The 25,813-nt window shown below is 34.7% G+C and overlaps 1 protein-coding gene across 2 annotated transcripts in view; it reads left to right on the forward strand.

Annotated features, from left to right (window-relative positions):
- The window catches only part of VWA8 (von Willebrand factor A domain containing 8), a 342,943-nt gene that overhangs the window by 80,348 nt on the left and 236,782 nt on the right, over window positions 1-25,813 (forward strand). For both annotated transcript variants that reach the window (XM_055335701.1, XM_055335702.1), the window contains 2 exons: window positions 1,744-1,878; window positions 1,968-2,045. In XM_055335701.1, coding sequence (XP_055191676.1) covers window positions 1,744-1,878; window positions 1,968-2,045 — 213 coding nt within the window. The remainder of the gene's footprint in view (window positions 1-1,743; window positions 1,879-1,967; window positions 2,046-25,813) is intronic.

A 25,813-nucleotide genomic window follows, 5' to 3' on the forward strand; every position in this document is an offset into this window, starting at 1 on the left:
ATTTATCTATGGCTCCACAGTCATGTATGTTTGTAAACTGGAAAAATTCAGGAGAAACACAGGGATAGCTTTTCATCAAAAACCAAAGTTGACCTCTGGAAAAATCAAATTAAGTACTGAATAAAGCATTGTGTATTCTGAGTCCTTAGTAAGAAATAGTGTTTTCAAACATATTTTAGCAGCTAAGGACCACTCTATTCAAATAAAATCTTTCTTAGCTACATGCAACAGTTAAAAGAGGAGCTGTTCTAGTTACAAAGTGTTTAGAAGAAGGGAAGGATATTTGGTCATAGAGCTCCATCTGCTTGCTCTACCTCTTTTTCTTTGAGGGCCCTGAGAAGCCCAAGAGGTGATGAGAAACTGTCCCTTAGAAACACAGCTTGAAAAACACAGACTTAAGTGAATTTTAAGCGAATGTAGGAAAGAAAAATGCTTGCCTTCTTATGTGCCAGAGTACACGTTAATTATAAACTTTTTATGTGCTTTAATGATATTATTAATACTTATTAATGTATTTATTCATTCATCAAACTGGACATTGATTATATCTACCGTGAGCCAGGCTCTGTATTAAGAATTATTAGTGCCCACTCTGTATTAGTCACTATATTTGCCTGTTTGCATATATTATGCCACTAAATCCCCCAATAACCCTGGAGGCAGGTTTTATTTTGTCCATTTTATAGATTAGAAAGCGGAAATGTAAAGAGGGTAATTGATTCACCCATGGCCACCAGCTGAGAAACATCACAGATGAGATTTCTAGATAGGATCACTTTCCATTACGCTCTGCTGTCTCTTCAGATGAATGACCTTACTAGGCTGATGGTCTAAATAGAATCAGATGAGTAAGGATTACATTGGAATGGCTGTGGAATATATGTACATATATATACATCTTGTAGGATGACATAGGATTTTTCCAGTGGTCAGGAGTGGAAAGGTGATAAGACACTTGAGGCAGTTTAAACAGTTTGTCCAGAGGCATGAGGTGTGAACAAGATTTCATTATTTGTTTCCCTTTGATAATGGCTTTCTGACTTCATTGCCTGCAGTCCCTTCCAGTTAGCCTTTTTTGTTACCACCAGGATGATCTTTCTTAAATACAAATCTGCGCTTGTCACTTCCAAACTTATAATTCTGTAGGGTTCATGCTGCGTACAGTATGATCAAGTCCTGAGTCCTCAGCAGAACATGGAAATCTTCTAGTGGGGTCCCCAGGAGACTAATAAGGAGGAGATAGGAAATAAAAGAAGTAGGTGTGAAGGATGGGAGGAGAGATTTTAAGAACAGATGCTTCTGAGTGGTAAGCTAAGAGTGGAAAAGGATTTGTAGACATGGATTTTAAAAATCAGGAGGTCAGTGGTGACTTTGGAGAGTCCTGATGGACTGACTCTAAATTCTGTACTGAGCATTGGAATTTGGACAAAAAGCTTCATTCTCAAGTAGTGACATTGTAATTATAAGTTATAAATAGCCTGAAAATGACATGATTCTTATGAAAATATCTGACAGTGCAGAGCTTTAATTTTAAAGGGATGATTGATTTGGAGGGCTGATGGTAATGATGATCAGATCTGTAAATGAGAAAATACTTGTTGCTGTATTAAAATATCAAAAACAGTACAGAATTAAATTGAGCAAGGAATTATTAGGGGCTTATAAAGCATAGTTATGTGCTTTCATTTACTAATGTTTTGAGAAAAACATATGCATGTTATATTTACTTCTCTTTAATTATAGGTGCCAGCTGGGACCAGGCCAATAAATCAACCTTGTGCATCAGACCATTTTATACAGACTTTAAGCCATAAACAACTATTGGCTGAAATGATGCAGTCTCACATGGTTAAGGACATATGTTTAATTGGAGGAAAAGTAAGAATAGCAGTCTCACTGCAGATTTCTGTTTCCTGACTTTTGGTTGTTTTGACTTATCCCTTGAATGATTGTGTTTCCATTTGTAGGGTTGTGGAAAAACAGTCATTGCTAAGAACTTTGCAGATAACTTAGGATACAACATAGAACCCATCATGCTCTATCAGGTATGACGTTCATTTTTAGCACTTGGACTGTAGACATACATATTTGGACCATCAGTAGAACCTAAGAATATTCTTCCTTGAGTTATGACTTGTTAATTTTGATGTACATAAATGACAACAGCAATTTGGAGTACAATTATATTTATTTGGAATTTTTGAAAATGCATTCTGGGACATCTCCTGTGCACAACATACCAGGGTCTGCTTTTCAAGAGAGATTCAATTTACCTGCAGGTGCATACATACGCAGAACACATTTAGTAGTAATTTGGAAATCTAAACAAAATGGGTTTCTGCAGCAGTGGGAGATAATTAGGTCTTCACTGAAGAGACTTTTTTCTTGTTGTGGAAAAATATACATAAAACTTACCATTTTAACCAATTTGAAGCGTACAGTTCCTTGGAATTAAATGTGTAACTGCCACCACTATTGATTTCCAGAATTTTTAAATTTCTTTCCTCAATCTCCCTCTCTTTCACCCATCCCCCTCATCCCGCCCCTCTGGCAACCACTAGTTTGTTTTGTGTATTTACAGATCTGTTTCTGCTTTTTGTTTGTTTTTTCATTTTGTTTTTTAGATTCCACATTTAAGTGAAATCATATGGTATTTGTCTTTCTTTGTCTGACTTACTTCCAGAACATTTTTCTTCAAGTAGAAAGTCTGTATTCATTAAAGAATAACTTCCCATTCCCCCAACCCCAGACTCTGGTAGCCTCTATGCTTCCTGTCCCTATGAATTTCCCTATTCTATGTATCTCTTTTAAGTAGAATCATACACTTTTTGTCATTTTGTCTCTATTTTACTTAGCATGATGTTTTCAAGGTTCATTCATGTTATGGCATATATCAGTTTCATTTCTTTATATGGCTTTATAATTTTCTCTTGTATAGATATAATACTTTTTGCTTATCTTTTAAATGTTGATGAACACTGGTAGTTTCCACCTTTTGATTAGTGTAAAAAATGCTACCATAAACATTGGTGTATAAGTATCTGTTTGAATTCCTACTTTTATTTCTTTTAGGTATATACCTAGAAATGATACTGCTGTATTGTAATTCTGTGTTTAACTTTTTGAGGAGTTGCTAAACTGTTTTCCAGAGCAGCAGCACCATTTTACATTCCCACCAGCAATGTGTGAGGTGGTAACTCCTTAGTAGTTTTGATTTGCATTTCCCTAAAGACTAATGAGATTGGGCATCTTTTCATGTGCTTATTGGCCATTTGTATGTCTTTTTTTGAGAAATGCCTATTCAGATTCCTTGCCTATGTTTCAGTTAGTTTGTCTTTTTGTTGTTGGGTTTTAGAAGTTCTTTATATATTCTGGATATTAACCCATTTTCAGTCATGATTTGCAAATATTTTCTCCCATTCTGTAGGTGTCTTTTCACTCTTCATACTTTCCACTGATGCACAGAAATTTTTAATTTTAATGAAGTCTAATTTATCTTTTTGTTATTGTTGCCCATGTTTTTGGTGTTACATAGAATAAGTCATTGCCAAGTCCAATATCATGAATTTTCCCTATGTTTTCTTCTAAGAGTATTATAGTTTTAGGTCTCACATTTAGGTCTTTGATCCCTTGATCCATCTTGAATTAATTTTTGTACACAGTGAAAAGTAAGGGTCCAGCTTCAGATCATTTGTATATGGATATCCAGTTTTCCTAGCAGCGTTTGTTGAAAAGACAATCTTTTCCTCATGGAATAGTCTTGGCATTCTTTTTTTTTTTTTTAAAGATTTTATTTATTTATTCATGAGACAGAGAGAGAGAGAGAGAGAGGCAGAGACACAGGCAGAGGGAGAAGCAGGCTCCATGCAAGGAGCCCGACGTGGGACTTGATCCCGGGTCTCCAGGATCAGGCCCTGGGCTGAAGGTGGTGCTAAACCACTAAGCCACTTGGGCTGCCCTAGTCTTGGCATTCTTGTCAAAAATCAATTGGCCATATATACAAGAGTTTAATTTTGGGCCTTCTCTTCTATTCCCTTATTTTATCTGTCTATCCTTATCTCAATTCCACTCTGTTTTGATTGCTACAGCTTTGTGGTAAGTTTTGAAGTCAGGAAGTGTGAGACCCGCAACTTTGTTGTCTTTTCCAGGATTGTTTTAAATATTCAGGATCCCTTGAGTTTCCATTTGAATCTTAGAATAAGTTTTTCTATTTATGAAAAAGTTGCTGTTGAGATTTTGATAGAAACTGCCCTGAATCTATAGATCACTTTGGGTAGTATTATCATTTTAGTATGTCTTTCAATCTGTGAACACAAATATCTTCTCATATATTTGTCTCTAATTTCTTTCAGCAATGTTGTATAGTTTTCTTTTATCTTCTTGGTTAAATTTATTCCTAAGTCTTTTGAATTATTTTTGTGAATGTACATGTTGTATATAGTATGATAAAAAAGCAAACTTACAGCTGGTGTTTTTACTGAGTAAAGTTTTCTCATGTGTATTTGTTTGTAATGTATCTCCTAAGACATTTTATCCTACTAATGTATTGATTCTATATGTTAGGCTTTGGGTGGATCTTTTTACTTACAGCAAAGTCTCTGTTTTTATTCTTTAAACAATTTTTTAAGTGGATGTAATACTAGTTAGGTACATTTTAGGTTGTATTTTGCATTTTTAGTTTATTCTTTAGTTAAACTTTCTTATTGTTAACTTACATTAAGAATTTTTTTTTTTTAATGACATTCAAACCAGTCACATATTGTGACTCTGGATTATAGAAAGTGTTGTTAGCAGCTCACCCTTCAAAGTGTTGAAAAGATTCCTTTCAATACTGCTTTAGGGTAATTTGTGCCTATTGGTTGAATTGGCCAGAGCTTGAATAAAATCTATGAAGAAGCATAGGATCCAAGTTTATGAAATCATGAAGAAAATAAAAGTGAAGAGATTAAAATAGTAGTGATATCCTTGGTCTTTAGCTATAAACATGTAGAGAAAGTAAATTTCTACACTGTACAGGAGGTGACAAGTCTTGGAACCCACTGAAAATATATTTTGAAATGAGTTTTTATGACTTAATTGTAGATCTACTGGCTTTTTAAAGGGAATTAAGGAAGTGGGAGAGGGAGCTTATCTTAAAATTAAATATACGGAAGATGCCATGAGGGCTACCTTGCCCTCTTATGAAATCACTCTTCTTGATGTCTTTTGCAGAGATCAGAAGGAAGGTAGTTCTGTATGCTAGTTCATCTGTCTCTACCCTTACATAGCTCATGTTAGAAGTGATCTGAGGATTGCATTTTATCATTTCATCAATCTGTTAAATATCACCTTTCTAATTTCCAATGAAAATACTGTTCTACTAAATTTTGAGGGGGGACCCAAATCATTAATATATTTGTAAAATAAGTTAAATTTTACTATGGTATCTTATATTCCACTTATAGGTCAAGGATAATACAAGGATAATTTATTTCCCAGGTGCCATTGCTTTGAAATCATATGGAGACCTTTTGAGGATAATATTTCTTTTCTCTATGACTCCAACCAAATTTGTTAGTAGTATTATTTCTAAAATTATACACATGATTATTCACATTAAAATAAAAACTCTTGGGACATCTAGGTGACTCAGCGGTTTAGTGCCTGCCTTTAGCCCAGAGCATGTTCCTGGAGTCCCAGGATCGAGTCCCGCATCAGGCTCCCTGCATGGAGCCTGCTTCTCCCTCTGCCCATGTCTCTGCCTCTCTCTCTCTGTGTCTCTCATGAATAAATAAATAAAATCTTTAAAAATAAAATAAAATAAAATAAAAACTCTCATTCTCATGAAAGCTGAAAATACTTTAGCCTCATCAGTTTTTCCAGATAATATGGTTTCTCTATCAGGTTTCTATAGTCAGTTTATGGTGATTTACTGGTAGTGGTAAATTATCCTAAGATTCTGTGCTTGAGCTGTGAAAATTATGGTCACCTAATTTTGCTGTTCATTAAAAGAAAAACCAAGCAAGAGAGTGTCTTTGTATCTACCAATTCAGATCTCAGTTCCACTGGAAAATTATCCAAAGTATCCTGCCATTGAAAATCTTATCTTTATATGTGAAATAATTAGCTTAAGAGGCTGAGAACAGATTTCTTATATATTTTTGGAGAGTGACAGCAAGCTAACAAGAGTACTATTTTAATGTTTTTTTACTTTCTTGTTCAGTTTGTGAATTGATGGCTAAACAAAGGTAGGAAGATTCTACCAGAAAGGATTGAGAAAACTACGCAGAGTTAATTATGCAAATTAATTGCATATGCTGAAAACCCTTTTCCAATTTAGCTTTTCTGTTCATTAGTCTTTACAGAAATATCTAGAAGAAAAATCATTGCTGAAAGCATAGACTTCAAAAAAGGATAGAGAAACATAAAAATGTAGGTGAGGTCTGTTTCCATCTCTCTCCATAGAGCTTCAGCTTCTTTCCATGAACTGGATCAAAGCATAAATTAGGCACTGTATTAACATTTACAGATTTGTAAACTGTTAATCAGTTTGTTTTCGTGATAGAAACCAAGCTCCTGAGATCAAATATAAGACTCTTTGTTCACATTTTCACATTAATTTGTAGAGTTCATTGATCTCTCTTGGACAGATGGACAAATTTGCTAGAATTAAAGATGGGTTTGGGTTTCATAGTAGTACAGTCCATATTAGTGAAAACTTTCTGGAAGTTTGAGCTGACATAGAGAATTTAGTGGGAATAAGTAACCCAACATCTGTTTTCCTAGAAGATGTGGAGATTTCCCTGTTATTTGTACATGTATAAAGCCACACTTAATCTGTGGGTTTTGCTTTATTTTTAGACAACTATTTTTAGAACTGGATTTCATATGAAGAAAAAGAAAAACAGAGCCTTAACACAAATTTGTGGCAGTACATAAAGTAAGTTTTATAATAGGTTATAAAAATCTTAAATCACTTGGCTCAAGTATTAGGTCAGATTCTTTTAACTGGTTATTCTTTTTATAGTGTTGAGCCAGTGATTTCATAGTATTGAAGAAATCCAAGTTATTATTATTTTCCTTCATAACCAGATAAGGGCATGTTTCCAGATTTCTTTCCACACCATCATAAACAGCACCAGAGCTGAGATATCTTTCTTTTGTTAAAGTACTGGTTGGATAAAAGCCAAGTCAACTCCAATAAGAATTTTAAGAATAAATGAGTTCCTGGGACTTTTAATGAGAATAATCACTATTGAAAACATATTGAAATCTTAGAGTCATTTTGATTTTTTAGCTAATAAGTTTTTCTTCCTATAGCTAAACTCAAACCGAATCCTTTTCTGTATCTTCCATCTTATCTACAATTTCTACTTCTTCCTGTTTAACCAAACACAGTGGAAAGTATCTTTCTTTCTTTCATTCTTTCTTCTTTGTTTTCACTACTCTATGTCTTGGATTTATTTACTCACTTCTTGTCTTTGCCTTGACTTTGGATTTTTCTCGCATCAAGATTTTCAGATAGCTGTATTCATTTAAATGGTTAATATTCAACCTTGGAGGCAGACTTTCTATGATTCTATGTAGCTCATCTTGTCTTCTTCTTATTTCGCTACCACGTGTCATCCTTCCTCTCTTCTTTGTATTTGTTCTTTTCTCACTAGACTGACCTTCATTAGACTGCCTTAGAATTTATTTACCTCAGCTCCTTCAAATTACTTGTATTACAAAATATATTTTTAGAAAACAATGTATGTCATCGTCACTTGAGAACTTTAAAATGGTTGACGTGAGCAATCCTTTTCAAGTCTCAGGCTTAGTAAGGTTCCTATCTCGTGTCTTCTTCAGATTCTCCTTGTTGATGACGTTGCTTTGTTTCCTATCTCCTTTGTATAGAATGTGCTTTCAAATTTATTGCAGTCTATCAAAGTATAAAATTTGGTGCATATAAAAATTTCAAGGTCAGCAGGATAAAATTTCCCTTCTAATTTGAAGGAACATTTTTATTCAATAGGATTTCATATTTCTTGCCTGGAATGTCAAAGTTGTGCTACAAGAACCAATAACTATAACGTTTGTCATAATTTCATAGATAAGTTAGAGTGCATTATAATTATGCATTGTATGGGTTAGTTACCTCAGTAAATTTCATCAGGGTACTAATAAGCAGGTGGCAGTTGCACACACAGGGAATTTTGCAAATTAAATTGTAAAGCCACAAACTACAACCTTACTCCAACAAGTTGCTTCATAAATAAACTTCATTGGAAACAACAGAGTGTAGGTGGCTCTCTGTAATATATGACCATTATTGGAAAAGGTTACTCAAATTTATGCTCAACTAATTTTAAAGTCACCATTGTGATTATTGCCTATACATTTCATCATTTATTACATTTCTTCATTTTAAAAATAAATAATACAATTCATATATATCAAAATTGTTTATTTCATTTTTTCAGTTTAAAAATGAATAATGAATACAATTCATATATATCAAAATCATTTTTAGGCAGCTGATATAATTTCTTTCCTTACCACATTTTAAAGATTTTCATAGGGGATCCCTGGGTGGCGCAGCGGTTTGGCGCCTGCCTTTGGCCCAGGGCGCGATCCTGGAGACCCGGGATCGAATCCCACATCGGGCTCCCGGTGCATGGAGCCTGCTTCTCCCTCTGCCTGTGTCTCTGCCTCTCTCTCTGTGACTATCATAAATAAATAAAAATTAAAAAAAAATTAAAAAAAAAGATTTTCATATAGTGCTTGTGCTTTATTTTTAAAATAAAAATGCCACAAGCTTTGTTATCCATATTTTGCAGCTTTAAGGAAATGAAGTGATAACGTGTCTAATTATTTGAATGCACACTCACTTCACACCTCAAATACACAGAAAAGCTAGTTGTTTCATAGAAGTTATATAAAGAAGCAGTTTTAGAGCACTAGCTAATTACTTCAGTAAAAAGCCAGTCTCTTGTCACTTTAACAAGAAAAAATATCTATCAAATATATAATTTAAGCAATAGGTCGAATCAGAAGATGTGATAATATAATGGGAGGGCTTTGTGAACATTTCTAAAAACAACCTATGGCTGTTATTTAGAACCGAATATATACTCTTTTCTTTTGGAGATTTAATTCAGGATGTATTTAGAAAACAACTCATTTCTATTCTCTAGTTAGCTTTAACTGAATGTTTATGCACATTCTGTTACTGTCTTCCCATTTCTTTTATGGACACTTATGGGCTTTTTTTAAGGAGCATCAAACAAATGAGTGAAATTACTCTATAACAAGGTTGATAAATTCTTTCTTGAAAGGGCTGGATCATAAATATTTTTGTCTTTGTGGACCAGGTGGACCCTGTTGAAACAAGTCAACTCTGCTATTGCAGGAGAAAAGCAGCCACAGGCAACACATGAATGAATGAGTGTGGCTGTGTTCCACCTTAGCACAGTTTTGGTAGTTTTTGTTTTTCTTCTTTTAATTAAGAGGGGTTTTGTTGTTGTTGTTTTTTAATTGAGTGCAATTCACATATAGTAAAGTTCAGTCCATTTTGATAAACACATTTGGTTGTATAACCACTATCTCAGTTGAGATAATGGGATGTTTCCATCAGCTCGAAAAATTCCCTTGTGCCTTTTTGTAGCCACCCCCTCCCTGCCACTGGCAGCCAGTAATCTGTTTTCTCTACCTATTTTGTCTTTTCCACAATGGATTTAAGCAGCCTTTGGAGTCTGGGTTCTTTCGCTTGCATAATGCATTTGCGCTTCATCCACATTGTTGGGTGTTTTAGTATTTGTTCTTTTTAATTGCTCAGAATCTTATCACATTTTTATTGGTATTTATGTCAGCACTTCTGTGTGTTCCTATAACAGTAGCTTTCTTTCTGGTGCTCAGCCCTTCTCACCTTGGTTACCAACACTAACTTCCTAGGCTTCCCACCTGTTTGCAGCCTGGGTTTTTCCCAACCCATCCTTCCAACACAATTTTGTTCTTTGTCATTTTCCCCCTGCTTTAAGCCTTTGACTCAGCTTCTAATAGTTTGGAGGATACTATTCAAATTCTGTTGCTTGGCACACCACTTTTTAAATTTGGCCCCTCCAAGCCTCTCATAGCCAGGTTTGAGGCTTCAACCATAGGGCTAACATTCACCTTTTAACTCCAGCCATCAAGAATGGCTCGTGGTCTCTTCAGCATGACTTGCTGTGTGAGGCAGCTATGCTTTCTTGTCCTGCTCGTGCTGTATGAACCTCCTTCTCCTGTGGACCCGATCATTTACTCTTCACAGTTTAGCTCCATTGCTGCTATCTCTCTGTTTTCTGTTATGTCCCCAATTTGATTTATATGTACTCCCTGTGCCTTTCACTGGTTCTTCAATCTATGGTTCTGTGCTGTAATAATACTGTATCTGATTGAGTCTAACATGCCATCAATTATAAGACACACCATTATTTTGTGTCTCGCTGAGAAGGTAGTGCGGCAAATTAAATTATGACATGACTTTATCAGTTAGCATTTTTATTTTATTCGTAATGGAAGAAGTCTTTTAGACTTAATTTAGATCATGTATCACTTGTGCATGCAGAAAAAAGAAAGTAAAACTGCGACAAATGGTGGAAGCATTTTCAAAACTCCTTTACCTTCAGAGACTGACTCTTCTAAAGCATTTTTTGGTTCAGGTGTAGATGTGTATGTTGTTTCACATAATATTCTCCTCACCCTCTGTGCTTTGTCAGAACAGAATGCTCTTCCATTGTTTCCAGGATATTCTTCCAAACTACTGATAGCCATTTGAATTTTGATACTGATACTTTCTTGATTTTAACAGGGGGTTGACTGAAATGTTTTAAGGCAATAGATATGACTCCTATTCTTTTCCCGAGTGGTCTTTAATTTATTGACTAAAACATGAATGGATTATAGTTGTCCTTTTTTTTGCCCACAAACATATAAAAACTGAGTTCAGAAATGGGCAGAGAATAATACGCTGGCTAGCAGCTGTTGTAAGATTCTGTCCACTGAAGATGCATCCTGATTTCAGGGATATAGAAACGTAAAAAAGTGTTTATGTTGGAATTGATGGAATTTAGCTATTTGCCTGTCCCATCATTTGCAAGCTCCTAGGGGGTAGGAGCAGCATGTAGGAACATGGCACATAGTAGTTGTCAGGATGAAAGTGAAACTTGCAAATTCTATATCCTCTGTGAATTTTGTAATAAACTATAAACTAAGGGCAGTTGTCTTTTCATAGTGATCTTCCTCATCCTTCTTCATTGTCTTAGCCTATTATTCCCTCATATGGACAGACCAGGGTTTATCCAACCAGTTTCCTATATATGGACAATTAGTTTTATTCCCATTATTTTGTAATTACACACAAAGTTGCAGTGAGTGACCTTGTGCACATGTGTTTTTATATCATTAGAAGTGTATTTTCAGGACTCATTCCTAAAAGTGGGATTGTGAGGTTGATAGATAAATGCATGGGTAGTTTTGTTAGGAATTGCCAAATTTTCCTTTATAAACATGATACCATTTTGCTTTCCCATCAATAATGCCAACAGACAGGGATACCAAGCTTTTTAATGTTTGCCAGTTTAATACTTCAAAATAGTATCTAAGAGTAGTTTTAATTGACATTTCTTATATTAGGAAAGAATCATTTCTAATTTTAAGGAACGTTATGGCTTTTCTTGCTAAATTATCTTTTTTTTTTTTTTTGCCCATTTTTCTATTGAGTTTTTGGTCCTTTTTCCCGTCTGTTTTTGAGTTCTTAATGTATTAGTCATTTTGCTCTCTGTCTGTGATATATGCTGCTTCTATTTTCTCTCTGCATCAGTTGTCCTTTGCCTTTATCTATGAATAGGGTTTTTTTGCCTCATAGAATTAAAAAAAGATTTTTGTAGCCTAATTTATTAATATTTTGTTTTATTACCTCTAGCTTTTGAGTCATGGTAGACAGTCTTTCCTTATACCCAGGTTACGAAGGAATTCACTCATGCCTTTTTCAACTTCTAGATTGGACTCTCTCCAGTCCTCACACATAGCACCTTCTGTTTCACAGCCAGCAACAGATCACTGAGTCCTCCTTGTGCTGCCCTCCCTGTGTCTCTCTGACCACAGTTGGGAAAGGTCCTGCAGCTTTACAGACTCATGTTTTAAGATTGGGCCCACATGAGTAATCCAGAATAATCTCCTCTTCTCAAGATCCTTAATTTAGTCATATCTGCAAAATTTCCTGTGTCATGCAGAATAACACGTTCACAGGCTTATGGACATCTTTATAAGAGCATGTTTCTGCCTACCACCCTGACCATTTTAGATCACTGGAAAGCATTGCCATTCATATTTGAGTTACAAATAAAGCACACCTGCATCAGCCTATGTAGTTTTCATATCGATAGTGATTCTCTCTGTAGCTGCAAGCACCCGACTTCATCATTATATTTTTTGGTGTAGTTGTGACTATGTATTTGTTGAAGTTATGTAGTATTTTTATAACAAGTTATTTTCCCTGTACTGAAGTTTAGGCATTATCCTATATTTTTATTTGAAATAATGTGTATAGGTGCATTGTATTACCTGTGGATTTTTTCAAGCTTATAAAGCAAATGTTACAAGGTATTGTTTAAAAAATGTGTGTATGGGGCCCAATAGAATTGAGAGCCAGTGGGCTAGACCATAGCACAGTGCTTGGCATGAAGAAGATACTCAGGAAATATGTACCATCTTAGAGGTTGGGGTAAATCTAAAAATATTCTAAGGTGGAATGACTTATTTTTATGTATGTCAGGGATAGGTGTGATTATTCAGACATTGTTCTCATTCTCCCCATAAAACCATTCAAGAGCTTCTCTATTTATAGTGTTCTGTAATGTAGAAAAAGCGAGAGAATTATTTAGATCATCTTCTGATTTCTGAGAACAAGTTCTTATAGGATAAAGCAGGAGACTATTTTGAGAAAAATTCATTTCAGTTCTAGAATTGTAATTTCCTATGTATTTCCAGTATTTTTCCAAAATAAAGTTTCGTGATGATTTAATACTTTTTCTGCAGCCTCTTTGAAGTAATCAAAGTTATTTACCAAAAGTTAACCAATGAGTTACTCTAAAATATGCCAGTAAAGTGGAATTTCCTGACTTTCAAAATTAAGGATGAGAAAGGTTAAGTGCCAGAGTTTATACCTCAAATTAGCCAAAGCTTGTACAATAGTTTCTAGCTTATTAATTTTCAAGCCTTTTTTTTTTTTGCCTGCTAATTGTACATCTTTAAAAACAATAAGCAGTGGACAATGAGGCTCACTCTGAGATAAGAAGGAACTGGGTCGAGGCCCTACTACCATCTGTTTTTATTTGAAATGCTTTGCTTCACATCAGCGTGATCTGCTTTAGCCTGCTAGTGTTGTCACATCAGTTTGTTTTTCAGTCTTGGTCTGTTTTTCTACTTGCTAGCTTTTTAAAAACAACATAATGAAATGGGGGAATTTAAAAAAATTCATGGTTGTCTTCAACTGATAGAAATCCGTCTCAACAGTGTGTTATTTTTATAACTGAACCTTTCTGAAATGTATCTTAGGTTCTCATTTTGACAGAGGCATAGTCAAAAGTCGAATGTAATGACACTTGCAGTATTTTACATTAAGCTCCCAACTCAAACTACTTGGAGTGTGTATATGACAGGACATAGCACAGAGTTATGTATTGAAAAGTCAAGATACTGCTGGTTTAACTTGATCATCTTTTAAACTTCTATATTGCAAAAAATGAAAAGTGTGTTAAAATTTAACTGTGCAATTATAAAGTTTCATTTAGAAAAAATAGCCTTATGTTGCACAAATTTGCCACTTAAAAGGCAATAGATTTTATATTTGCTTTTTAAAAAACTATCCAAATTTGATATTCAAATCTTTTATAATATTTTTGAACTATGCACTAGACTTCTTATTTAATTGAAACCGTGTACTTCTTAGTAATAGACAAAATCTTTTGTATTATCTTAACAAATTTAGTTATCATGAGGTATTTATTAGATTTCTAAAAACACAGTAGGAGGCCTTTGGTCATGTGTATAAAAATAAACATTACGATAAAACCAAATCCATTAGCCCAGGGAAGAAAACAAGTGACCAAGGAATCCAACCAAATAAGGAACTGTAGCTTGAAAGGTATTTCATTTACCATCCTTGGTGATGCAAAAACATGGGATCTGTAAACTTGAAGAAGGAAAGATTTTCAAATTTGGGGATTCTCTGTGGAATAGCTCCAAATTTAAGGATACTGTGTAATGAAGTCCAGTACTATTGGTAAGAACACATTGTTATACTTGATCATCTCAGTTAGTACTTTTATTTTAAATGTACTTTGAAGTAATTTTGATTAGGAATCTTGGGAGAGTTTTTTTTTTCTTTTTAATTTTTTTATTTGACTATAGTTGACACAATGTTATATAGTGTCAGGTGTACAAGTAGTGATTCAGCTTCTCTATGTCTTGTGCTATGCTCACCAGGAGTGTAGCTACCATCTGTCACCATACAGTGCTATTCCAATATCATTGACTATGTTTCCTATGCTACTACTAATTTCTGGCTATTTTGTATCTGCAACTTTACCAAATTCATTTATCACTTCTAATAGTTTTTTTTTTGGTGGAGTCTTTAGGGTTTTCTATGTATAGTATTATTTCATCTGCAAATAGTGATAGTTCTTCTTTATCAATATGGATACCTCTTCTTTTTTTTTGTCTGAGTGCTGTGGCTTTGACTTCTCATACTATGTTGAATAAAAGTGGTAAGACTGGAAGTCCTTGTCTTGTTCCTCATCTTAGAGGAAAAGCTCTCAGTTTTTTTTACCACGGAGCACGATGTTTGCTGTGAGTTTTTCATATATGGTCTTTATTATGTGGAGGTATATTTCCTCTAAATGTACATTTTTTGAGAGTTTTTAGCATGAACGGATGTTGAATTTTGTCAAACCCTTTTTCTGCATCCATTGAGACGATCGTGATTTTTATACTTCATCTTGTTACTGTGATGTATCATGTGGATTGATTTGCAAATATTAAACTATCCTTGCATCCCTGGAATAAATTCCACTTGGTCAGGGTGAGGGTGGGTGATCCATTGAAAGTATTGTTGGATATTGGCCTGTAGTTTTCCCTTTTCGTGGTGTCTTTGTATGGTTTTGGTATCAGGGTAGTTTTAGTGTCATGGAATGTATTTAGAAGTTTTTCTTCCTCTTCCATTTTTTTGGATAATTTGAGAAGAATGGGCACTAATTCTTCTTTAAATGTTTGGTAGAGGCAGCCCCCGTGGTGCAGCGGCTTAGCGCCACCTGCAGTCCGGGGTGTGATCCTGGAGACCCGGGATCGAGTCCTATGTCGGGCTGAGTGGAGCCTGCTTCTCCCTCTGCCTGTGTTTCTGCCTCTCTCTCTCTGTGTCTCTCATGAATAAATAAATAAAATCTTTAAAAAAAAAATGTTTGGTAGAATTCACCTGTGAATCCATCTGGTCCTGGATCATTATGTTTTGGTAGTTCTTTGATTACCAATTCAATTTTGTTACTAGTAATTGGTCTGTTCAGATTTTTCTATTTCTTTCTGATTCTGTTTTGGAAGATTGTATGTTTCTAGGAATTTGTCCATTTCTTCTAGGTTGTTCAATTTGTTGGCATATATTTTTCATAGTGAATACTATAATCCTTTGTATTTCTGTGGTGTCAGTTGTTACTTTTCTCTTGAGTCCTTTTTTTCTTGATGAATCTGGCTAAGGGCTTATCAATTTTGTTTATCTTTTCAAAGAATCAGCTCTTGCTTTCATTGATTTTTTTTTCTATTTCTATTTATTTTTGGTCTCTGTCATTAATTTCTGATCTGATCTTTGTTATCTCTTTTCTCCTACTCACTATGGGTTCATCTGTTCTTCTTTGTCTAGTTCATTTAGGTGTGTAAAGTTAGATTGTTTGAGTTTTTTCTTGTTTCTTGAGGTAAGTCCATATTGCTATGTATTTCCTTTAGAACTGTTTTTGCAATTTTGGACCATTATATTTTCATTTTCATTTGTCTTCATGTACTTTTTTATATCTTTGATTTCTTCGTTGGCCTATTGGTTATTTAGAATTGTTTAGCCTCCACATGTTTGTGTTTTTCCCAGTTTTCTTCTTATGATTGATTTCTAGTTTCATACTGTTGTGGTCAGAAAAGATTCATGTTATGATTTCAGTCTTCTTACATTTATTGAGGCTTGTTTTATGGCCTAACGTGATCTGTTTTGAAGAATGTCACATGTACACTTGTAAAGAATGTGTCAGGTGTTGTTTTTGGGTGGAATGTTCTGTATGTATCTGTTAAGCTCATTTGGTGTAATGTGTCATCTGTAGACACTGTTGCCTTATTGATTTTCCTTACATCCATTGATGTAAGTTGGGTTTTAAAGTCCCCTACTATTAGTGTGTTACCATTAATTTCTCCTATTGTATTCGGTAATATTTGCTTGATGTCTTTAGGTGCTCTAGGGTTGGATGCAGAGATATTTATAATTGTTACATCCTCTTGTTGGAGTGATCCCTTTGTAATTTTATAATGCCCTTTTTAACTCTTGTTACAGTCTTTGTTTTAAAATCTATTTTGTCTGGTGTAAGTATTGCTACTCTTGCTTTTTTTTTTTTTTCCTCATGTCTGTTTTCATGGTAAATGTTTTTCCATCCCTTCACTTTATTTTGTTCATATCTTCATGTCTGAGGTGTGTTTTCTATAGGCAGTATATAAATGGAGTTTTTTAAAAATATGTTGTGCCACCCTGTGTCTTTTGAATGTAGCATTTAGGCCATTTTAGTAGTTGAAAGTAGTTATTGATAGATATGTACTAATTGCCATTTTGTTCATTGTTTTCTGGTCATTTTTGTAGTTCTCTGTTCCTCTCTTACACTCTTTCTTTGTGATTGATGAATTTCTGTAGTATAGTGTTTGGATTTCTTCCCCTTTATTTTTTTGTATATGTTACAGATTTTGAGTTTGTGGTTACCCTGAGGTTCATTTATAACATCCTAAATATATAGCAGTCTATTTTAAGTTGATGGTCATTTAATCTCAAATACACTCTTTAAAAAATCCTTTTTTATTTGCTCCTTCATGTTTCCTGGGCTGTTACACATTATGTCTTTTTAATCATAATTTTCTTATGTCAAATTATGGCCACTTGTTTTCCACCTTTAAGCTCTTAGGGCAATCTTTTAAGGAGCCTTAGTATTTTATAGTCAAAAAAAGATCATGGCAAGAATGAGGAGTTTGCTAGAGAGTAATGAGATTAGTGATGATGTTATATATCTATGTTATTTTTATGAGGAATATGTCAAAAAAGAAAAGAAAGATAAAACTTTGGTTTGATTTTGAAATTCACAATTTTGGTATGTACAGCGTATTTTGCAAATGTTTTAATCTTGGAAATAAAAAGTAAATATATCCTCAACTTTATTGTCTAGATGCCTTTAGTGATTCCAAAATGCCTTGTTTTTCTGTTTTTCCCCTATTAAACACAATTACTCAGGGTCCAAACCACTTTCTGAATGTGTAGAACTTTATTGCTGATTACAAGCTGGTCTCATAATAGAAACAGGGCTTTCTGAGGTATCTGACATGAAAGCCATTTGATTAAGCCCTAGAGACAGGCAAAAAGGACAGCAAAGGGAAGGGTATTCTTTAACAGATTTCATTTAGTGCCTCTGGGGATTTAGAGTTGAAGTAGCTTGGAATTCAAGGTGGTACAAGTCACATTCCTGATTTTATACTCTATGGACTACTGTTAAGATATTAACAATCTAAAGAAGGTCTTTGACCATTCCCAGCTCCTGTGATGCTTCTTGTCTTTCCTTAAACTCTTCTGGAATTAGGTAGCTATGGGCAGGCAGCCTCTGCAGAGGAAAGGAGTGATGCCCATTATGCCCTCATCTAGGTGAGAAGGTGAGCAAGGTGAGGTTGACCTGCTTCCTCTACCAGCCTATTTCTTTAATCTTAGCAAGCCTCTTTCTGTGCTGCTTCAGGCAGGAGGCTCCACATTTATCCTTAATGACCCTCCTTGAATCCATCCACTCTCCCCTATCTCCCACCTAATGAAAAAGTGTTTGGCTCCCCGCTGCACAGTGTCTGCCATGGGGATCAATTCAGAGAAAGCAGTTTTAGTTTTGTCAGGGAAGTGCCGAAGGGGACACATTAGACTGAGCAAAAGTGTTGTTAAGTAATTCAGCTTTGACACGCTTCTTAGCCTTCTCCCTATCCAACCTAACCCCACCGCCAGTCAGTAGTCCAGCGTCATTTACTTTTTATAAGATCTACTATAAAAAAAAAAAAGATCTACTATAGCTATGAATATCTCTAGTAGCTCTAACCCAATATTTCTAGACCCATTGTTGAGAATTTGGTGGAAAATATATTTGGCATATGGAACCTTACTTGGGATTTTTAAGAACACACATCAGTTATGCTGGTTGAGTATCTGTAGATATTTCTTTTTCTCTCAGTCTCCCTTTTGTTTTGGTAAGAATGTTGAAGTTCTACTCCTTTAGTAAATATCAATTAATACTGTAGTCATCATGCTTTACATTGTATCCTCAGATCCTATTCATCTTTTTTTCCAAAGATTTTATTTATTTTTTTGAGAGAGAGAAAGCATGAATGGATGACTGACAGGGAGCCTGACATGGGGCTCAATCCCAAGACCCTGAGATCATGACTTGAGCTGAAGGCAAATGCTTAACTGACTGAGCCACCCAGGCACCCGGATGTTATATATCTTATACCTGAAAGTTTGTACCATTTTACCAGATTTTCCTTATTTCCCTTCTCCCAGGCCCTGATAACCAAACCACCTTTCCATTCGCTGTTTCTAAGAGTTTGACTTTTTTTTAATTCTACATGTAAGTGATACCAGAGAGTATTTATTTTTCTTTGTCTGGCTTATTTCATTTAGCATAATGCTCTCATGGCCCATCCATGTTGTCACAAATGGCAGGGCTTCTTGCTTTCTCATGGCTGAATAATACACTATTATATGTATAGAAAACATGCTCTCTTCATCCATCCATCCATAGATGGACATTTAGGTTGTTTCCTTTATCTTGACTCTTGTGAATAATGTTGCAGTGAACACAGGAGTACAGATAATCTCTTAATATCCTGTTTTCATTTTCTTTGGATATATACCTAGAAGTGGGATTGCTGAATCACATGGTAGTTGTATTTTGAATATTTTGAGGAACCTTCATACTGTTTCCATAGTGGCTATACCAATTTATTTTCCCACTAATAGTGCACAAGTGCTCTCTTTTCTCCACATCTTTACCATTTGTTATCTCTTGTCTTTTTGATAATAGCAGGTCTGAGGTAATCTCATTGTGGTTTTATTTGCGTTTCTGGATGATTAGTGATGCTGAACATCTTTTCTTGTACCTATTGGCTGTTTAGAAGAATTTCTGCTTAGATCCCTATATTTATTTTTTTTTAAGATTTTATTTATTTTTTCACAAAAGACACACAGAGAGAGGCAGAGACATAGGTAGAGGGAGAAGCAGGCTCCATTTAGGTAGCCCGATGTGGGACTTGATCCCGGGACTCTGGGATCACACCCTGAGCTCAAGGCAGACATTCAACTGCTGAGACACTCAGGCGTCCCAAGATCCCTATATTTAAATCAGATTGTTTTGTTTTGTTTTCCTGTGGAGTTGTATGAGTTTTTATATATTTTGGATATTAACCCCTTATCAAATATATGATTTATAAATATTTTTTCTCATTAATAAGTTCCCTTTTCATTTTGTTGGTTTTCTATTTTTTTTGTTTTGTTTGTTTTTTTAAGATTTATTTATTTATTTATTCTTGAGAGACACACAGAGAGAGACATAGGCAGATGGAGGAGCAGACTCCCTGTGGGGAGCCTGATGTGGGACTTGATTCCAGGACCCTGGGATCACGACCCGAGCCAAAGGCAGACACTCAACCACTGTGCCACCCAGGTGCCCCCATTTTGTTACAGAAACCTTTTCTTTTTAGTTTGATGTAGTCCTACTAGTTTATTTTTGGGTTTGTTTTCTTTGCTTTTGGTCACATTAGAAAAAATCCAAGACCAATGTCAAGGAACTTACTGTCTATATTTTCTTCTATGAGCTTTGTGGTTTCAGGTCTTAACATTCAAGTCTTCAATCCATTGTGAATTGATTTTTTATGTATGGTGTAAGATAGAGGTCCAGTTTCATGTTTTTGTATATGGTTCTACTGTCTTCCTCATACCATTTATTGAGAAATATCCTTTCCCCAGTGTATATTCTTCACTCTCTTGTCATAAATTTTTTCATCATGTGTGTGGGTTTACTTCTGAGCTCCCTATTATATTCCATTGATCTATGTGTCTGTTTTTATGCCAATATCATCGTTTTTAATTCTATGGCTTTGTGATGTTGTCTGAAATCAGGAAATGTGATGCCCCCACCTTTGTTCTTTCTCAAAACCTTTTGGCTCTTCAGTGCTTTTTGTGGTTCCATACAAGTTTTAGGATTGTTTGCTGCATTTCTGTGAAATATGCCATTGGAGTTTTGATAGGGATTATATTGAATCTGTAGATTGCTTTAGGCTTTGGAACATTATGACAATACTAATTCTTTCAGCTCATAAGCCTGGAATACCTTTCCATTTATTTGTGTCTTCTTCACTTCCATTCATTAATATCTTACAGTTTTCAGTTTATTTGTTTTAAAATTTATCTCTTGGTGAAAACATTGAAATTATATACTCAATTGTAGATATTTAATTTGTAAATATTAAACAGATAGAGTTATTTAATTGGAATATGTTGCATCCCATAATCTATTCTCTAAACAATAGTAGAAGTAAATCACATCATGTCATTTCCTTGCTTAGAATCTGTCAATAGCTTCCTGTCATAGATAGAATAAAGTTAAGAACTCTGTACCCTGGCTTATGAGCCCTCCATTAATGCTCTTCAACCTTGGCTGCCTACTAGAACCACCCAAGGAACTCTGGAAAACTTCCAGTGTCCAGGTCCTATCACCAGACAGTCTGAAGTAACAGGTTAGAATTTTTGACAAAAGCTGGTTGGTAATTCTACAGGCAGCCAGGGTTGAGAACCACTGCCCAGGGTTGGGAGGCCTCTCGAGCCTTCTCTCTCCCTGCTGGATGACCCTTTGCTGATTATGCTTCAGCCTCACTGGGTACTTTCAGTCCCTTAAATCTGGCTAGCTTCTGCTTTTGGGCTTTTGGACAGGCTGTTGCCTAAGCCTCAAATACTCTAACCTCCAATGTTTGCATGGCCTCTCGTCTGTCAAATTACAACCTAAATATACTGAGAGAAAGCATCCATGGCCCACCAAGTCTTTAGCTATCACATTCCCCAATATTTTCTGTATAGCATTGACCCGCTACATGATCCTTTTTCTTAGTCATGTCTCCTCCCTCTCTTCCTTCCTTCTTGTCTTCTGTCTCCTTTCCTTTGTCTGTTTTTGTTCTCTTCCCTCTGTAATGTAGAGATCGTGTTTATCTCTTCCACTGCTGTATCCTCAACACCTGGAACAGTGGCTTAATGAGCAGATAAATAATCTTGAAAAATTTACATTATTTTTAAAAGACCAGCTCAAATCTGACCTTTGTCAACTTTTCTTTGCATAGCTTCCTTCCATATTACCTTTTCTTTAAATCCTAGAACAAGAATTTCTTCTGTCATACAGCATTGTCACATGATTTCTATTGGGTGTCCTGAGCTGTTAACTTAGATTTATTGTTAAATGTTGATGTATTTGTATTTTTTTTCTTTGTTTCTAATCCAGCTGTTATTTATCAAGTACCCACTAGGTGCCACACATCTCATTTAATTCTAAAGATATTTTCCTCACATCATCCATTTATTGTATTATAAGGAAGTGGCAGATTTGGAGTCGAAACCCTGCTTTGCTTCTACTGTACCTGCTATTTCCATGTGGCTGACCAGAAGGGTTTTGAGCCTGGCTAAATGAGGCCAAATACCATATCTGTTCTTTTTACTGAATACTGAACTGCTTATTCATACTTAACAATGCCCTTGATTTTATATATTATCACTTCCTTTTAAAAAGACAGATATCATTGCAAATATTTAAGCAAAATTGATTGTAATTTTCTCACGTGTTCTATTAGAAATAGCGTCATACGCTTGTGATAAAATGCAGCAGAGTTTGTGCTACCATTTGAATAAAATGTGATTCTTTAGTTTGTGTGTTGCTGGGGTTCCGTTCAGTGATCCCTGCTATTTACCTTTCTTTTTGAAAGGCTTCTCACCTTCTTTTATATACTTTGTTGTTCATGAACATTTCTGCACAAGCTTTAATAAGTTGGCTTATTACAATATTGCTATCCTTAGGTTGTGGCTTTTGTTGTGGGCAATAGAATCCATCCTGACCATCTAATACTGAAAGGGTCTTATCACTGGGTGTTAAGTAGCTTACAGAATTTCTGGGAGAGATGGGGAATAGTGTTTAGATTTTGTCAGTTAGAAATAACAGAGCCAAGAGAGTTTCAGCTGTGGCTGTTCTAAAAGAACAAGTCCCTTGAAGCTGGCTGCCACCTCACTCTCATTGCTCACTGACACTTTTTTCCATTCCCAGTTGTGTGTATGTGAGAATACTTAGAGAACCTGGGTCACCTACAGAACTTCAGTTGCAAAGCGTCTAAGAAATAATGTTTCTAGTTTCCTAACCTCTATAGTACGGGAAGATCAGAAGGGTGTTTGATTGGGTATCTTCACTGAGTACATAGGACATTTTTTTTACACTGACCTTGACTTATGTTTTATTTTGCAACTTTATTAAGATCTGCTTTTGTTGGGTCAGTTGTTAGTGAAACAGTGGGTTTGACTTCTGGTTAGCTTTAGTAAAAAGAATTTTGTTCTGTGTTCATAGAATGAGTCTTTAGTCAAAGCAGATCATCTTGAATAGAACCCATCGGTTATAATGAAGAGAGTTATAAATGGTTCAAAATCAGCTTTATCCCATCTGTAGCAGAGTCACTTAAGGCAATCATGGTAGGCTCGTAAGGCCATCATTGTATCCATCATTGTATACATAAAGGAAGCACTGTATACATAAAGGAAGCATTTTTTTATACGGGTGGCAGGTTAAAAATAGTTCTTTATGAGAAGAACGTGGAGGAGAAGCATGGAAGAGTTTACAGATAACTTTATAATATGTAAAATGAGAAGCTTCTTTAAGATCAAACATAAATGACACTGAGGAATGTTGGCAGCATGCCTTACATTCTGTTCACGGAGCATGCTTAGACTGTAAATAATGGCTTCATTTCTATTCTGGGACCTAAAAATTATTAACATTCTGTGTTTATACAATATTTATGCAGTATTCTGCTGCTAATAGGTATGGACATAATTAATCCCTTATTGCAAAATTGATGGCTTACACCAGTTAGCCTTGGTGTATTCCTTGATTCACTTAAATCCCAGATTTTCTTAGTATTTATGCTCTACTGGCAGGATATTTTTTGGCAGGATATTTTTGTTTATTTGAGCAAAACTTGTTTGAGATAGACCTGGAAAGCCCGCAGAATGTCAGCTAGTTTCTTTGGGAGAAAAAAAAGTCATTAATAATACTTACATATCCAAAAAAAAATTGAATGCCCACAGTGTATATTTTTATTTCAGAATTAAGAAAGTGAAGGATCTTTTAATCTTTTACACATGCATACAAACATGTTTTTAAATGACATTGGAGACTACCTACATTTGGGGGCATTTTGGAGAGTGGTCGTACCATACTCAATACTTTCTCACTCTTCTCAAAGAACTTGATTGAGAAATAGTGTTCATGGAGGGCAGCCTGAGAGGTATGTAATTGGTACATTCCTATATTGACTCTACCATACATCCACGTACTGATTCATCCAAACTAGCTCTTTCACTGTTGAATTTCATTTACTGAAATTTGTTGCTCTTTTTGTTATAATAATACCTTTGAGGGCAACCCAGCTCCTCTGCTTATTAGCATGTGTTCTTGTTTGGGTAAGCAGACCTCTTCAGTGATCTCGTCTGCAAAATGAAGGCAATAATTATACTTATCTCTTAGAGTTATAAGGATTACATGAGTTAATTTATGTAAAGTACTTGGCACCTAGTGAGCTCTCCATAAGTATTAATGGCTATAATTATTGTTACTATTTTTAACTCCTTAACACACTGTACTTTATATGATGACCTGACCCATGGAACAAATTTTTCTCTATCTCATCATCAAAAAGTATAGTGCTGCTTTTTTTTTTTTTTTTTTTTTTTTTGGTGTCAGTGCTGTGGTTGTTGCGACTTACATAACTTTTTTATTTCTCTCTTTTTTTGTGTGTTAGATTTAAAAAGATTAGATTCACATTTTAAATTCTTCTAATACCTTTTTTTGTGTATTATCTTTACTTTTCTTCATTTCATCTTCCCTTGTTTAGTTTTCTTTATCCACTTATTTCAAATTTTATAACATTGTATTATACATATTTTTGTAAGCCAACTAAAGTACTTCCTGAAGTTTTTCTGGGTTCATATATGTGGTGGAAATGGGTATGTTTACATACTTGATATAGTTTTTGATATCCTCCATTTACTATAATAATATAAATTGTCCACCAGAAAAATTATATATGCTTTATGCTGTAAAATTTTACTTTCTTATTAATATTTATATTTAAAGAGATGTTCAGATTTCTTTATATATGCTAAAAACTCACTGTAATATTTTAATTTATCTTCCTGAATGATACTATGCCTTAGAAAACTAATCTTAGTCTTATTCTAGTCCCTTGACACACAAGATGCTTATTAAACTTATTTCATAAAACTAGTGACTTACATCCAAGTTTCTCAAGGAAATGTCAGAAAAATTAACGTATATCATTCAAAGGTACTAAGAACCTGCAAGGTATACAATGGCTTTAGGGTTCAGATCTATGTTTTCTGATACATTTCATGCAGCCATGCTTCTCATTTTAATAGGACTTTTTTTTTTCAGTAGAGTTTCTCCTTTGCAAATCAAAAGAGCAAAATTGCAAAAAATGAAAATAAAACAGTAAAATAACAAAATTCCAAATGACACTGAATTTTAAGAGATATCTGGATATTTTCCAGGGATCTGAATGAGAAGGTGAGGTGTTCAAGATTAGACAATGGTAGCTGTAAAGGAACTGGATTTCATGTCCTGTTGTTTTAAAATTTTTAAGGAAATACAGAAAGAGGAAATGGTTTGGGCTCTATGATATCATTAGTACTATTTTTATTCTCAAGTTCAAAAGCTTCAGGGATAAGAAAAATATATGCAAAAATTGGGACATTCATCTTTTTTAAATTTAATTAGCGTACTTTCAAAACAATCATATGGATTAAGCACACTCTTTTAAATTTTGCCCTTCTCCTTGCTTTAAGGATGCATGTGTAGGCAGGAAGAGTAAAGACGTGATATATTTTTAACAGTTTCATAATACAGTATATGTTTAAATAAATACAGATGTTACAACAGTTTTATAGTACTAAAATCCAAATATTCTATAGACGGAAATGCTATTACTTTATTTTAAAGATTAGCTTATTATGAAATTAATTCATATAACTGACCCATTCAGACTATACTGAAAAAATTTTGTCAATAGTTAGGTTTGATTAGGTTCAGTTGCACAAAAGTTCAGTTTCATTTTGGTATTCTTACACTCTTGCACAATCAAAAATAATTTCTGATTTTAATTAATATTATGGAAAGTGGAGGGTAATTATCTCTTTAAGGAAAAGCTGGAATCTTCATCTTTTCTCCAAGTACAG

The sequence above is a fragment of the Nyctereutes procyonoides genome, unplaced genomic scaffold (genome assembly GCF_905146905.1).
Source record: "Nyctereutes procyonoides isolate TBG_1078 unplaced genomic scaffold, NYPRO_anot_genome, whole genome shotgun sequence".
NCBI classification, from domain to species: domain Eukaryota; kingdom Metazoa; phylum Chordata; class Mammalia; order Carnivora; family Canidae; genus Nyctereutes; species Nyctereutes procyonoides.